The 16926-nt window shown below is 35.7% G+C and overlaps 1 protein-coding gene across 5 annotated transcripts in view; it reads left to right on the top strand.

Annotated features, from left to right (window-relative positions):
- Lsamp (limbic system associated membrane protein) overlaps positions 1–16926 on the top strand; it is a 2156433-nt gene that overhangs the window by 1904536 nt on the left and 234971 nt on the right. For all 5 annotated transcript variants that reach the window (XM_087208915.1, XM_004835679.4, XM_004835678.4 and 2 more), the window contains one exon: positions 2135–2260. In XM_087208915.1, coding sequence (XP_087065041.1) covers positions 2135–2260 — 126 coding nt within the window. The remainder of the gene's footprint in view (positions 1–2134; positions 2261–16926) is intronic.

The following is a 16926-nucleotide window of genomic DNA, read 5'->3' as shown; positions in this document are numbered from 1 at the left end:
AGTATCTGTGAGGCATCTGATGGAGGTAAAGAATAGTCAACTGGAAATATAGGGATGAAGGTGGCAAGAAAAATCTGGGCTGGAAATACTGATGTGGAACTCATAGATAACAGGGTCTTAGCTTCTGAAGCTGCAAAGTAAGTAAGATCATTTAATGAATGCACACATTTAGATAAAGTAAGAGGACAGTGATCAAGACCTTAAATACAGATATTTAAGGAACAGGGTAAAATGATCCCAAAAGTTAAATTGGAGAGGCTGTCCAGAAGGGTAAGAGGAGAAGAAATTGAGTCTGTTGTCCTAAAAACCAGGAAAAGAAAGGACTAGAAAAAAAGAGGTATGATCAACAGATTAAATATTTCAGTACAAAACAGGTTAAAAAGTCTAGGAGAACATTTGCAAGTCAATATATGAATACAAGAAAATGACCATTATATCCAATATCTAAAAGGCAGAGTAGATACTCTATAAATAGAGAATGCTAAATAATAGAAATCAGCTATACCCTGGTACTGGCATTGGGCCTAAAATCACCAGTTTCTACCCAAAGGCCCTATAAAATGTGTACAAAGAATGCTGAAATCCTGAGAGATTTTAGCCCCCACCCACTTCCTTCTCGTGACATTGAACTGGTCAGTGGCCCAAGTACCATCAATATCACCTAAAACAATTTGTAGGGATCATATGACTGTCAGGCAGTTGTCTCTATAAGCAGATAACTTTGTTCTTGTTAGGCAGGAATGGAGAGTTTGTAATGGGAAGGAAAAATGAGAAAAATAAGATTCTTTTATTATCGAGCTCCTTCATGCCTTCTTGTCCTCCTCTCCTGGACTCAAACTTTCTCAGGGATAGCATAAGCAACTGAGTAAAAGGAAAATCACAACTGACTCCAAGCCTTCCTATTTGTAATCAGTGCATAACCTCTGTGATGAAATTTGTGAGTAATTCACTTCCCACTTAAGCCTACCAATGTGGGATCTAATGTTGCCACCCTGAACACTAATGAAGGAAGTCAGACGGCAGTACAGCTTGCCCTTGGGGACTCATTTTTCACATCACCAAAAAGTAATTTCTGTCATTTTCTGCCATCTGGTAGCCTGGATTGTGAAGATGAAATTTCGTTTGGGAAGCGTTTAAGAGCATGGGTCCTGGAGGCAGCTCGATTGGAATTCTTTTTCTGCTTCTCATCTGGCTCCATCTATACCTCAGACTCCTACCAGTAAATAAAATCCTCATAGAATATCATGTCTTTGTTATAAGAAGCTGAGATGATACTTATAAAGTACTTTACACCAACCCTCAGATACAGTAATTGTTTCATTAAAGTTAGCTATTATTAAATTGTTAGTAATGGTGATGATAGTAGTATTGAGAATAATAGTAGTGTAGTACTTTTGCAATATCTACTTGTCTTAACATAGGCCTTATTTTTTATTTTTTATTTTTATTTTTATTTTTTGGTACCTGGGGATCAAACTCGAGACCTTGTGCTTATGAGGCCCATGGCAGAACCACTGAGCTAAATCTCTGGTCCAACATAGGCCTTATTAATTCAGTGCTCACATTCTAAAGTAGATCATCTGGCCTGTCACAAGCAAAGACCATGTTTAGAGGCTTTCCATTGTAGTGACTAACCCAGGAATTCCATATATGGCCAAGTAAGTACTTTATATTACTAACAATGATGCAATCTATACTAAATAACACTTTTTCTTTCTCTGGCATTTAAAGAGAGGTTGGACACTTCTTTTTTCATATACATAAGTTAATAAATTTAATTAACAGTAATAATAAGCTATTCTTAATTTATACTAATGTATGCGCTTCTGGTTTTTAAATAAAATTTATTCTCATCTGAAAATATCTAAGATATTTTCATTGTAGGAGTCCAGGTGCTTCTTACAGCACTCAGGTAACCAGAGCTGAAGAGGACCTTAGCTGCTAGTAGTGCATTAGAAGCTCCTAAGAGACTTGGTGGACAGATGACAAGTGTGAGTCTTAAACCTGGCTACATGACATGAAATTTCAAATTAAGTAATAGAAGTTCACATTTGTCACCTTCAGTCACAAGGACCAGTGCTGAAAGCCTGCTTTTATTTACCTGGTTACACATTCCATTCGCTTTTCTTTACAGTTCCACCAAAGATCTCCAACATCTCCTCGGATGTCACTGTGAATGAGGGCAGCAATGTGACCCTGGTCTGCATGGCCAATGGCCGCCCTGAACCTGTCATTACCTGGAGACACCTTACACCAACTGGTAAGCAACCCTCCAATTTCCAAGATGCCTCATACTTTTTAAGATTCCAGGGAATTGGAAGGGCAAGAATGTATCTTATGAAAATACTAGGAAATTTCCAACAAAGTTCTTATTTATAGTCCCCATGGGCATTAGTAATGTGTTCATCTTTCTAAAATTTATAGCCATAGCATTGAATCTGTGTATGTGTATATATACATATACATGTATATGCATACATACATATTTTTTCACTTTCAATAGGCAACAAATGTGAATTTGGTGGTTATGTGTCTTGGGGAAATGTTTTGTATGAATTAAATTTACATACTTTTTGTAAATTTGTTTTACTTTGCTTTTCACTAGTTAGTTTCCTAATATGAAACATCTCAAAAAGAAAGTAGTTGGGAATCATACAAAATTATTTTGATTTCTAATGCCCTGTCCTTGGTATCTGGTCTTATATTCAAGCAGATATTCTTATTAGAGGCAACTATTTTTTCTGTGAAAATGTCACTCAAAGCCCAACTTTATTAAGACATACAACTCATCGTTGATTAATAATGTACATAAGCAATGCATGAGTTACTTATTTGGGGATCAATCTTAATCTTATTGCCTCATAGACTCAGTTTAGACTTCACATGGAAAAGCCCCTAAAGAGGATTTTCTGAAGTCTGAACCTGCAGATCTCACATATCTCACTCCTGCAATAAGATAAACCTTCAGAGTCCTTTCTACTCAGATGGCATGTTATCCCCAAGCCCATCTTGCCAACTCCTATCCCAACTTGCAATTGCTCTTACTTACTGACAATTTGGAATAAAAGCTATTAGCTTCTATTTAAAGACTTTATCAAGGAAATCTAAAATAATTCTGTTCAATGTAATACTATTATCTAAAGATTATTGATATTTTACACTATCAATATTTTGAAATTCCTTTGGAAGAAATTCCTCATTTTTTCAGTATCTCTACTGCTTTTTTCCTGAGCAATGGTTAATTTTTTATAAATTACTTCAGTGAGTTTTTATAAATGTTCTCAAGTCCTTTATTGGATTAACTATTAGCAAACATAAAGCTAAATTTATGACCCATCTGTAAAAGTATATGTTGTTATGTATAAATTGTACATTAATATAATTGATATTAAGCAAACTACATAGGAGTTTATGGAATCAAATTCATATACACATTACTCTCCTTTTCTATCTTATTTTCTTATTATATTTATTTTGTGTTATATTTCATAATTAATTATGAAGTTTCTGGATATATTATTTAAAATCCAATACAAGTCATCAGCAACTGATAGCCTCTGGGCCAGATCCAGTCTGTCCTATTTGTGCACAGCCTGCAAACAAGAATTATTTTTAGCCTGGGATTTAGCTCAGTGGTTCTGCTACCTGCCTTGCAAGCAGAAGGACCCAAGTTCGATTCTTGGTACCAAAAAAAAAAAAAAGAACAAAAAAAAAGAAGTATTTTTAAATTACTAAATGGCTGGGAAATATCAAAAGAAGAATTCCACTTTTTAACATACAAGAATATGCCTGAAATTCAATTTTCAATGTATGTACATAAAGTTTTATTGAAATATGGCCATATTTATTCATTTGTGCATTGTCTGTGGCTGCATTTGTTCTAAAACAGCAAAGCTTTGTGGGCTTGAGCCACAAAGTTGAAAATATTTTCTATCTGGTCCTCTAGAGAAAAGTTTTCCTGCCTTTTCCCCAGACCATGGCCTAGGACATGGGGCAAGGATTTGCTGTTCTCATCTAAGGCCCCATAGAGCTTTAGGGGTAGCCTCCATCACATTCCTGCAGTCATATCAAAAAGTTACTTTTTTCTCTTAGTATGTGTCTACAATGCATACAGATACATTCATTGTGGGAATTTGCACATGTACATATCTCATCTGCATCCTTTTTCTTTCCTTCACTTCTCTTCTTTCCAACTTATCAATCCCCAAATCCTCTTCCCATCTCTCCATAACTGATTTCCCTGTTTCCTAGTATCTTTTATTGTGCTTTTTAAATTATGGTACTTATATTTTGAGTTTCTCATATTAGAAAAACCATATGATATTTAATCTTCCATGTCTAATTTATTTCACTTAGCATTGTGGTCTCCAACTGCGTTCATTTTCCTACAAATGACTCAAATTTATCCTTCTTTATAGTTGAGTAGTACTCCATTGTGTATAAATACCACATTTTCTTCATCCATTCATCTGTTGATGGCATATAGGCTGTTACCAAGATTTAGGTATTATGAGTTGTGTTGCTATAAATATGGGTATATATGCATCCCTATAATATGATGTCTTTAACTTTTTCTGGAAGATATCCAGAAGTATAGTTGGGTCAAATGGAATTTCTGTTTTTAGTTTTCTAAGGAACCTCCATTCGATTTCCACAGGGGTCGTACTAGTTTACATTCTTACCAAAAATATAGAAGTCTTCCTTTTTACCCACTACCTTGCCAACATTTGTTTTGGTTTTTTTTTTTGAGTCCTTGATAATAGCCATTTTTCTGGAATTAGATGGAATATCAGTTTGTTTTGATTTTTATTTATCTAACAACAAAAGATGTTGAACATTTTTCATGAGTTTATTTTTACTGCCTTCAGGAAGTATCTATTTGTTCCATTTCCCCTTTTTTGATTCTGCCCTTTATTTTAGGCTGTCTAATTTTTTTAATTCTTTACATATTCTAAATATTAGTCCTCTGTCCAATGACTAGCTGAGAAAATAAATTTTCCCATTTTTTTAGGTTGTCTCTTGGCTCTGTTGTTTGTTTCCTTTGCTATGCAGAAGCTGTTGAATATTTTTTTTTTCTCTGTACCAGGGATGGATCTCGGGACCTCTCTCTTGTGAGGCAGGCAGTGGCACCACTGAGCTAAATTCCTGGAGCCAAGGAGCTGTAGAATTTGATAAAACCTCGTTCATTGATTCATGATGTTATTTCTTGTGCAATTGAGTTTCTGTTCAAAAAGTCCTGGCCAGTGCCTATAACTTCACGAGTTTAACATATTTTATCTTCCAGCAGATTCAGTGTTTCTGTTTTTATACCTGGTCTTTGATACATTTTATTTGATTTTAGCACTAAATCAGAGAGATAGGTCTAGGTTCATTGTTTTCCAGGTGGATAACCAGTTTTCCCAGCACCACTTGTTAATGTGGGTATCTTTTCTTCAGTATATGTTTTTGTTCCTTTTGTTGAAGATCACATGGCTAAAGGTGCCCAGGGTTGTTTCTGCATCCTTAGTTCTCTTCCAATGGTCAACATGTTTGTTTTTGTGCCAGTACCATGCTGTTTTTAATCATTGTAGCTTTGTGATATAGCTTTATGCTTAACATTGTGATGCCTTTTGTTTTGTTTGTATCCCTCAGAATAACTTTGGCTATTCCTGGTCTTTTCTGGTTGTATGTAAATTTTAGGATTTTTTTTTCCTAGTTCTGTGAAGAATGTTGGTGGTGTTTTGATTGGGGTTGCATTAAATCTATGTATCATTTTCGGTTATATGGCTATTTTGACAATACTGGTTCTACCTATCCAGGAATGAGGATGTCTTTCCATTTTCTGATGTCCTCTGCAATCTCTTTTCAGAGTACACTAGTGTTTGTTATAGAGGCTTTCACTTTGGTTAGGTTAATTCCTAAATATTTAATTTTTTTAAAGGTACTATTAATGGGATTGTTTACCTAATTTCTTTCTCAGTCATTCCTTGTTGGTATACAGAAATGCTATTGATTTTTCTGTATTGATTTTGTATCCTGCTACTTGGCTGAAGTTGTTTAATAGTTCTAAAAATCTTTTGGGGGAGTTATTCGGGTCTTCTATGCAAAGGATCATGTCACCTGTGAATAAAGGATAGTTTAATTTCTTCCTTTCCTAATCACATCCCTTTTTTTCTTTGCCTTGCTTGATTGTGCTAGTTTTGAGTACTATATTGAACAGGATAAAACATTAACTTTACTTTTCTACAGTCATCTATCTAGGCCCTCTCTGTGTGCCAAATTCTTTTGGGGCACATGAGCAACCAGCTCCCTGATGCATTTGTAGATCAAAGATGGAATCCTCTTCTCCCTGACAACAAGTATTAATTTGCAGGCTTACTCTTTCATCTCTTTCACATCTGGCCTAAATAACCAACCAGCTGATCAAAATCATGTTCCTAGTGACAGGAGAGAGTATTTGCCTTTACTATTCTATAAAGGACACCAGGATTTTATGTGTGTTTTATCGCTTTCAAAATTTGGAAACAGTGTGAACCTTTTCAGCCTATCAAACAAAGCCTTTCTTAGAGACACCCAAGGAAGAGTCCTGCTCCGTATGTGACAGCAAAGCTGCCTGCAACCTGTGGCCCTGTGAGAAAAAATAATCCAGCTAGCTTTGTTCAATTATTTATTGTGCTTCTGCAGTATGGTAGAAAGATTGTGCCTTCCACAAGAAATGTACCTGTAATTAGCCCAACCCCACAGGGACATCAAGTGCTGAAAGGGAGAAGATTCTATGTAGGGTTCACAAATGTCTTATTAGCTGTCATTTGAAGAAGAAGAAAGGGAAGAATGATGAATGGTGTATTTTTATGAGGCGAATATGTTATCTCCTAATGTAGTTCTTTCTTTAATTTTTGGTTGGGCTATTTTTTTTCCATTGGCACTTAAAGTTTCTTTTTCAAGTATACTGCAGATGTTTTTAAAGAAAGAAATTAAAACAATGGTAAACTTTATATACATACAGAATCAAAACACTTCTCTGACTCCGATGGAGAACAGTTTAAGGCATTTTGTGTGTGTCTTTCTTGTATTTATAATTTTTTAATCTCTTCTCCTCTCCAGTTACTTTATATAGTCAAGATGATGTGTCACATACGTGGTTATTAAGTGTGATCTATTTTCTCCTTTAATTAAGTTAGACTTTCATAATCCCATGACACCCGGAGGACAATTGCACTGTAACATGCATTTTCTATGGAGTGTTTGATCTCCCTTCTGTGAGCAATGCTGCTCCCATCTTCATTTAACATTTCTAAATATTTCTTCTTACATTCATGAGAAAATCCCTTCTTCAAGTTTGCTTCATGGGGTGTCATGATTGCTCAAGATTATAGAAAGTATCTCCTATGCATTTTGTTTCTACAGAGGTTTCCACAACCTCTCTGACTTTTGATACCTGGAAAACCCAAAAGGCAGACTGAGGATTTAGCCCCTTAGATTGAGAACAACTCAGGAGGTGCTGTGTAATTCTTTGGACAGCCAAAAGCCAGATCTGACATCAACACCAAACATAGAAATCTTACTTAAAAAACATTTCCTATTTTGATGGGGGGAGTAGGAAAGCATTTTCTGGGAGGAGGCAGGAGGACCTCAAGAAGTCTCAAATTCTATTTTTCTCAGTATACATTAGGTTTTAGTCTCTTGATTTGAGATTCTCCTTTTAACTCATTTCCAAGTATGAGCTCTTTACTGATGCTACCTTTGAACTCAAATAACACTGTACTTTCATGTGTCTTACTTTTAATTGTATAGCTCACCCCCCACCACCCCAGCATAGACTCTGGTTCCATGGGTTTTGGAGAAACATATAATATTAAACTGAATTCATAAGGTCCCTTTGGTCAAATTCTAAAAGTAAATATTATAGCTATCATCTAGTCATTTGAGTTAGCATGTTAAAATCAGCATGAGTCCATATTTTAAAAAGACCACATGATCTATATGTAAGTGTAAAGAAATTATTTTTCTGGAGTTTTTATTTTTTAATATTTCCACTTCTCTTTACATGGAGAATAAAATCTTAGGTATTTTTTCAGTGTCTTTCTTGTTTAAAGGCTTATGAATATGTTATCAATACTGAATTATATTCAGAGTAATCTTGATCTCCATTTCACAAAGCAATCATTTGGTCAGAATTATTTACAGTGTGCTCACTCTGTAAAAAAGACACAATGAGAAATATGATAGACATGCTCCCCGCACAAATGGACCTTATAGTTCAACAGGACAGGAGAACATTAAACTAATAATTGCCTGAATAATGCTTTAATTATTTTCATACATTATAAAGGAAAATATAGAATTCAATAAGACCACAAAACAGGGCCATATAGCAAAATCTGCAAGGCCGGCAAAGTTCCCCTGAGGGGATATTATGCTGGGACCCTAACCATGAAGAGGACCTGCCCAAGAAAATAAAAGAAAGAGTGTCCTAACCATAGAGAAGAGCACCTACAAAGGCCTGAAAGGGAAATGAATTTTAGAATTTGTGTGAACATCCTCATGGGAAACCATGCTGTTAGTGTTTTGCTGTGCTACTTTTTTCATTATTTAAAGCTCTTAAACATATAGAATTTGTTTTTACTTTTTAATATTATCATTTTCTCTTTCCAAAAGGCAGGAAAAGATAACTTATGCTATGTGTTTGAGTCTTACTGGTATGCTGTTTTTTAATATACCAATATATACCATTATATATATTATATCCACTATATATATATATATACACACACACAATATATATACACTATATATATACTATACCAGATAGATATACAATATATACACAATATGTAATATACTAGGCAGATGAATAGATAGATAGATAGATAGATAAGCATAGACACTGTATTTATATGTGGGGATATACTTCCCTGTGCAGGAGGTATACTGACAGCTATTTCTGTCTATAAATATCTTTAATTTAGATCAAACCCATATTCTTTCCCTGTACATGTGCTTCCAGAAAGCCTAACCAAGTAAATACAAACTCTTTTTCAGTAACCTGATCATTAAAACTAATGGCTAATTTAGAAAATGAAGATTACAATATTTAACTGCATGATTATTGGCTTTCCCAACCCAAAACTTTAGAATTTCAGGAGTTACAATAACTGATACCATTAATCTTCAAAACGGTGGCAGTTTCCACAGCCGGCTCTGTTGGCTATTCTGGTGCGTGTCGGGAAGTGCCCTAGTACCATCCCAGGGACCCATACCTATCCTATCAAGATGAATCATCAGACCCCAGGAGTTCTCTGCCCGAAGAGGAAGGAATTAGAGTGGACTCTCTTGGATCTTAAGGGACTCTCTTGGATTTCAGTGGTTCCGGACTCTGGGGAGCCTTGGTTTGAGAAGAGGCAATGTCTTAATCAGAAGTTCTGCACATGACCTAATAGAGCTTGTAGACATACAAGCCCCCCTCTCTCACTACTCATTTCATTTCTGATATTCTCATTACTTAACTGTTTTGGCACTATTCCAAATGATATGGTTTTTACATATTTAAAACAGATTTAAAAATAGAAACTATCAAATTTATAAGAATGTCAAAAGAATATGTTGGAAAATTTCTCAGTACATTGTTAGTTATAACTGACATTATTAATATTTATTATAATTATTTTTATATGTTAGCTACCTACAGTGATGATTTGGGGGGAGTATTATTAACTTGATTGAAAACAACCTCAATTTCTTTTTTATCCAGATCTATCTTCCATTCTAACACAACAACAAAGAGAATTAGTCTTAATAACTTATGTCTTGTGCTGAACCACATCACATACCTATTTGTGGTGCCCAATTTACAGTGTCTCTTTTTTTCATTAAGTTTATTGGTAAACTTTAGATATACAATACAGTTACATTCTTCATCGGGATCTTGTGCCTTCACATGATGTATCTTGGTTCTCATTACAACAATGATGTATTGTTAGGCAGAGATTCTCTAGCATGGCTTGTTCATGTGTCCATTCTTCTTGGAGACAGCTTTTCTCATTTGCCTAATTATCGCTATATGGAATCTATAATGGTATATCACAGTCTTTATATTTGCCATGACTGCTATTTCAAGAAAAGATTTTACTCTCTTACAGAAAATGACCTACCATGTTCAGGAATGAGCCATTGGACAGTGAAAGAGGAATTCTACACAAGGGAAAAAATACATATATATACTTTATAAAACATGTATATATATATATATATGATCACTCTTCATATATATATACATTATATATATATTATATATATATATATGAGAGAGAGAAGCATATTAAAATGTCAAAGTGGTCATGAAATTGCTGAAGTGGACACAATGAAATTTATAAAGACTAGTGTGAGTTTATTTATTTGGGAGCCAAACAAGCCATTAAAGAAGATAGCAGAACTCACAATACTGTTGCTGATATAGCTTACCTATACAGGAAAAGCTAAGTTTGGTTGTGCAGCTCTTTTGGATTATCCAGAACTGGCTTTGGAATCTTCCTTGTGGATCTTGACTACAATCTATCCCAATATCTCTCATGAGATGCCAGGGAAGATCTGATTTAGTCTTTGCCAATGGGACAATTGGCAACCTCAAGTCCCATGAATCAAGGCATACACCTATAGTGATCAAAAGGAGAGAGGCCACAGGACTACTTCCAGGAGATGTTCATGGTAAGAGATAAAAGTTGTCCAACCCAGAAAGGTGAGAGTGATCTTAGCTTTCTTTTCTCTCTTTTCTTCCTTTCTTCCTTTCTCACTCCCTTCCTTCCCTCCTTCCCTTTTTCCCTGCCTCCATTCTCCTTCCCTCCCTCCCTTTCTGCTTTCATCTTGTGAGACAGGGTCTTGCTCTGTACACCAGCCCAGCCTTGAACTTGGAATCTCTTAAATGCTGGAATTAGAGGCATGTACTACCGTATCTGGCTTGATCCTAGCTTCATCACCCCCTTTATCCCAGCAACAATTTATTTGACACATTGTTTTTATTATTTTTCTTAGCAACTACTCATCAGTTCACCTTCTCTTATTTCCTCTGTCACAATGTAGTTCAGCTAATATTTTCTCTATATTTCATTAGTTTTCCAATTGGACACTTTCCTCTTATTTTTCTATATAAATATGGTCAAGTTAATATTCCTGCTTAGTATTCTAATGCCTTTGGAATAAACCTCAAATTACCTAGTATTTTGCCAATATAACCTCTATAAAGTTTAGGTTGAAAGAATAGTCTTCAGAAACTATATGTTTGCTGTACTATATCATATGTTTCTCCAAAATATAGATTTGCTTTCTTTAAAACACTGTGACATGTTTATAGCAGGTTTCTGCATTTGAGAAAGGATTTTTTCTTTATATGTGTGTTGACAAAGCTTAGGCTCTGCCATTCCGATAAATATGTTCTATCGTGTGCATCAGGAGAGAAGTTTCAGGACCACTTGATTTTTGCAATAGGTAGCAGTACAATACTCAGTGAGGAGCCCTCATTGCCAAGATGTATTATAATACAGTATATTTAATGATTCACCATAAAACATCCTTTCTGGTGGCAGCTACCTGTGGTGTAACTGTTACTGCCATTATTGCATACTCTACTACATTTGTAAATCTGGCTAATCATCAGAATTAACCAGAGTAGAAGCAAAAGTTTGTAAAAAATACATCTTCCTGGCTTACCCCACTAAATTGCTTTTGGAGAAATCTAGGGTCCTGTGGGAGTAAAACCTCTTAGTTTGTCAGATGACTATCCAGGTGAGCAGAATAACTGTAAACATAGAATGGCAAAAAATATTGGCAGGACTGCATCTAGGGACTTTAATGTGCTGGGAAATTACCTGGAGAATTTTATTAAAATGTTAATTCAGCTTCAGTGGATCTGAGGTGGGACCAGGAATGCAGCTTTTATAACAATCACGCATATAATGGTAGTGCTGCTGGTCCCTGCACCACAGTTTCTGTATAATTAAGTATCTTCTAGACAATATAGATTGGAAAATATTGGGACATGTAAATATCCCAGCAAAAAGAAGCCCTAGGGAAGTCCCACAATGTGCCTCGTATTCACCATAGTTGAACATTTTTTAATTTTTGTATTCCAACCAAGAGATTCAGAGGTAGTTCAGAGAATAATAAAAATACATCTGCTTTTGATAAATAGTCGTTCCTGCCCATGAAGGTTGGAACTCTATCATCAGATTTCATACCCTTTGGAGCTTCATAGAAATATGGAATATTGGGCTCCAGTACAGACACAGTAGATAAGAATATGCATTCCATCAAGATCCCAGCTGGTTTGTATGTAGAATGAATGTTGAAAAGCCCTGAGTTAGAAGTGTAATTTCTTCAAATTCAGACAAAGATATTTTCCTTCAAATATTTGAATTCCAGAAATTAAGGACCATTCCTCACTTTCCTACCAAGGGATATTCCTAAACTTTATCCTTATCTCTCTTACTCTATTTGCATTCCTAGTAGGAAAAGAGAAAATAAAATTTTGTAAAGACAGGGATGGAGTACAATACTGTGGCATGGCATATTCAGAGAAAGGAGAATGTCTACTGCTCTACCTGCTACATCAGATGCTGCTGCTAAATACTGCAGGGGAAAGAATTAAGCTGCTGAATGAAGAAATGCTGTCTAAGGGACAGCAGCCCCTTTCTCATCATCTTTATGATAGCTTTATCTGCAAAATGTAGACCGTAATATGTGGCCTGCCTGTCTCACTGGTGCTCTGGGAGCTCAAATGAGATAATGAATATGAAAGTAGTTTGAAAAGTGTAAAAATCTCAACAAATGTAAAGGATTTATAGGAAGAGTGATTTGGTAGAAATACAAAAGTTGGAGTTAGGAAGCTCTAGTTCAAGGCTCTATTTTTCCATAATTTATTTTTTTGGGGTTTCAATAAGTTCTTTGATGCCTTTACTTTTCATCTGTAAGGCATGAAAAATAGAATGCCTGTTCACCTACCTGGATTGTCCCAAGTGAAGGTGTTTTATTACTGACAAAGCATTACTCAACTGCTTTTTGTTGTGGCTATTGTCTTAGATTCTGTAAAGCAAAATATAGACCTAAATTACAGTAGTCACTTTGGAAAGATAGCAGAATTAACTTCAAGATTGTGAAACACCCACTTGAGCAAATAAGTAATAAAACCCGTGTCTCAGTTGCCTAAAACAGAGTCTTAAAATATAATCTCCAAACAGCATCATCAGCACCACCTAGGAACATGATAGAAATGCAAGTCATCAGAGCCCACAGCAGTTGTACTTAAGTCAAATAATCTACATGTTTGGCCCAACCACTTGTAGTTTCATAAGCTCTTGGAATAATTTTGATGCACAATAAATTTAAGGAACCTTTGCACTAAAGAAAATTGATCTTCCTGAGGTGCTCAGGGCCTCATACTCTTTCTACCAAGCGTAAGTGTAGGAACACTTGGGATTCTTTCTGTTTCAGTGGCATGTTTGTGTGTGTGTGTGTGTGTGTGTGTGTGTGTGTGCGCGTAAAAGTATCTGATGGATAAATGTACTGTCACATTTCCTTGGTTAAAGTTTCTATCACTTTAGATGAAGAGGTTTGAAGTAACAAGCGCACAGAAACTCCCACTTTGTCTTTTTCTATCTGCATTCTAATGATGTTAGAGGCTAACATATCATTTAAAATGCACACACATTTCTGAAATCCTGATCATTCTCTTGGCATATTCATTTGCAAGTTTCCCAGTACATGAAGGATGCAATTCATCCTAATGAATCAGAGAAATCTCAGTAGGTAACACAAATGGGGTCACACTACCCACAAAAGACATGCCAATAAAATTCCCCTGTGTCATTTAGGAAACTTTGTGAGAAGGAGATTCTTTTGAAAAAAAGAAAAAATACCTTGCCATTTCCTTTACGTGTCACCTGCCTTCATTTCATCAATCAAATCAGGTATTTCTCTCAAGTTGGTCCACAAATCAAAAGCAGAGGAGGTTCTGTAAAGTCACACTATTGCTAAATTGTGACTTTGCTGTTGACTGAAGTGTTAAAATCTGATGAAGGGAAGAGAAAAAGAAAAAAAAACTTTAATAAATCAATTGGCAAATATCAATGCAAATCAGATCTAATTCTTCAAGGTATTCTGGTAATAAAAACTGAAATGTCAGTCTTTGAATGACATCAGTCTCTTTCTAAAAAAAATTCTTTTGGCCTGGTCACTGAGGGCTGATAGTGTTTTGGCTGTGGAAGACAGATTCAGATTAGAGAATGAGATATTTAAAAGGCCTGGGGGAAAATAGTCACAGCAATTTAGTCTTCAGCAGGCAATCTAAAAGATGTTTTGTATTTGTAAAAACTCTTCCCCCCAAAAATAGCCATGATAAAATTGTTTCAAATTGCAACCAATTATACGTACATGAATTTCACCTTAGAACAAAATTCATTCCAATGGTAACATGGAACTGAAAATTTAGCTGCCCGTCACTTAGGGTCACTTGCTATGGACACATAAGTAGGCAGTAGGCAATTCTTAAGGTAATCCCAGAATTTAGACAGGCTTGCTTTTGGAGCTCTCTGGGAAATGAAAGATGAATTCTCCATGTTCCATAATGAAAACAGAGATAGACATCTTTTCTAGTAAAGCAGTTCTGATAACTATGCTTGCTACACATGTAAAGATTTCTATAAACCTATTTAAAACAATTTAAAAATAATTATTTTTTAAAGTGTATTATTCATGGGGGCTACTGTAACAAAATACCATAGACTGAGGGCCTTAAACAACAGACATTGATTTCTTCACATTTCCATGGAGTTAGAAGTCCCTGATTAAGATGCCAGCATGACTGGTTTCTGGTGAGGACTCTCTTCCTGGCTTATAGATGGCTGCCACCTTCCTGTTTATTCCCATGACTTCTTTGTGTTTGTGGAGATAGTAATCAAACTCTCATACAAGGTCTCATGTACCTTCTTAAAAGGCCACCCATCTCTCCATGCAGTGATCACCCTCATGACCTCATCTGAACACAATTACCTCCCCAAAGCCCTACCTTCTAATTGCATCGCATTGTGGGTTAGAGTTTTGTGGGATTTAGGGGGAAATACAGTTCAGTCCAGAGCATGTAATATCCGCTCTCACAGTGCTGTCCATTTGAACTTTTTGGCTCACTTGCCTGTCTTTGAGCTCAGATTTGCAATGGTAGCATTGTCATGTTTCCTTGGGACTGGATATATATCCTGGAGTTAAATTTTCTCTTAAATTCAGAATATGTAGCCTAATCTATAAATAAAATGGGAGCAACTTTGCTGCTCTATTGCTTGCTGCTTTCCCAAATTCCAATGTCCCATCATAATACCAAGGAACCAGTAAGAGACTCTGTGCACACGCCATTAAGTTATTCCTCTTACAACACCAAGGCTAGGCTGAAAGGAAAACTTGTTTTATGAATGTGTGAGTAGCTGTAACTTTCTACCCTTGGCAGTTCTGTTATTGATAATTGCTAGACAAAATAATTCCCTCAGGAATATTTAAGCATTCTAAGCTCTCCACAGCAGGCTGACTCAGCTGCTGTGTGTCACAGTGGATCAAGGGCTCCACTGAGCCTGAGTGCAGTTTTGCTAAGCCTTTGAGAATGTATGTGGACCTTCATGCCAGTCTGTTCCTTGTCAAGGATGTGGTTTTGCCAAGGAAATGTCTGGCAGCAGGGATAACCCATAATCTTACTCTATCATGCTGTGTAAGAGTGGGTGACTGGCAATTGAGGATGGATAAAGAGCTGCTATCATGGCCAGCCTGTAAGTACTGCATCTTGCTTTTGCTATCACCTTCACACCTATATAGGATAACAGATATTTTAGCACATCCTGAAAATCCACTCTGACCTCATCTGCAAGAGTTGGTGCCTTTCTGACCTAGAATAATTTCTCAATATCCACAGAAACACTATAATAAGGAGCTAGTTTCCTTTCTTTGGGATTTTTTTCTGCTATGAGAGACTTCCATGATGATTGGGCAAACCAAAATGATTATTCACGTCTTTCCTCACTATAGCATCTATCACCACCCATACTACTACTATTATTATTATCATTATAATAATAATTATCATTATTATACTTATTATTATTATTATTGCTACCACTTCTAGGACCAACTGAACTAGTTATCTACATTTTTGGTGATGAAATACCTATGCCATGCAAATTATGTCCAAAGTACTTTTCACTCATGGTTCCTGATTTCTGTAGGAGCTACAGCCAATCACTCTTGAGTGATTCCTTAAATATCCAGACCGTACTTCTCTCAAAGCTTTAGAGTTCTACATGCAATCACTGATGAATTACATATCAGGGGCAGAGATAACTGCCAAGGAAAACTCCTGGGTTTCATGAGGAGAACAGTAAATTCACCAGATAGTAATGAAGGGTTTAAATGCAATTGTGTCCTTGTTGACCTTTCGTAAGAAGCAAATTAAACATACAAGGATTGGTTAAAAGTTACACATACACACACGTTCATGCATACATATATTTATTTCGGTTATTTGTAGAATTTGGTAAAATTTTATCATCAATATAAATGAGAATGTTTTGCTTCTATAACTATAATGATAGATATTCAATTACAACAGAATATTTATTGATTTTGGCCTAATTTTTCACTCTTAAAGAGTAGGAACTTGAGTATTTATTCTATTTCTGAAGTGGAAAATACAACACATGAGACCTTATAAAATACATGGTACATTACACTGAAACTTTGAATGCCAGTTCAATATTTTAGTCTTTAAAAAAACATTGTAATACATGATAATTTCTGCTTGTATCAGAAAGGAAAGAAAGTATAACACTGCATCCCTGAGACAGAGTTGTGGTGACGAATCACACCGTTTTCCTCAGTAATGTTTGTCAAACTATTTTGATATCTGTGCCATCAAAATAA

This window comes from Heterocephalus glaber, unplaced genomic scaffold, assembly GCF_053883595.1.
Source record: "Heterocephalus glaber isolate CG9 unplaced genomic scaffold, H.glaber_assembly_v1.0 deba00000122, whole genome shotgun sequence".
Classification (NCBI taxonomy): Eukaryota; Metazoa; Chordata; class Mammalia; order Rodentia; family Bathyergidae; genus Heterocephalus; species Heterocephalus glaber.
The sequence above is the reverse complement of the archived record's forward strand: the minus strand, read 5'-3'. Positions and strand labels throughout refer to the sequence as shown.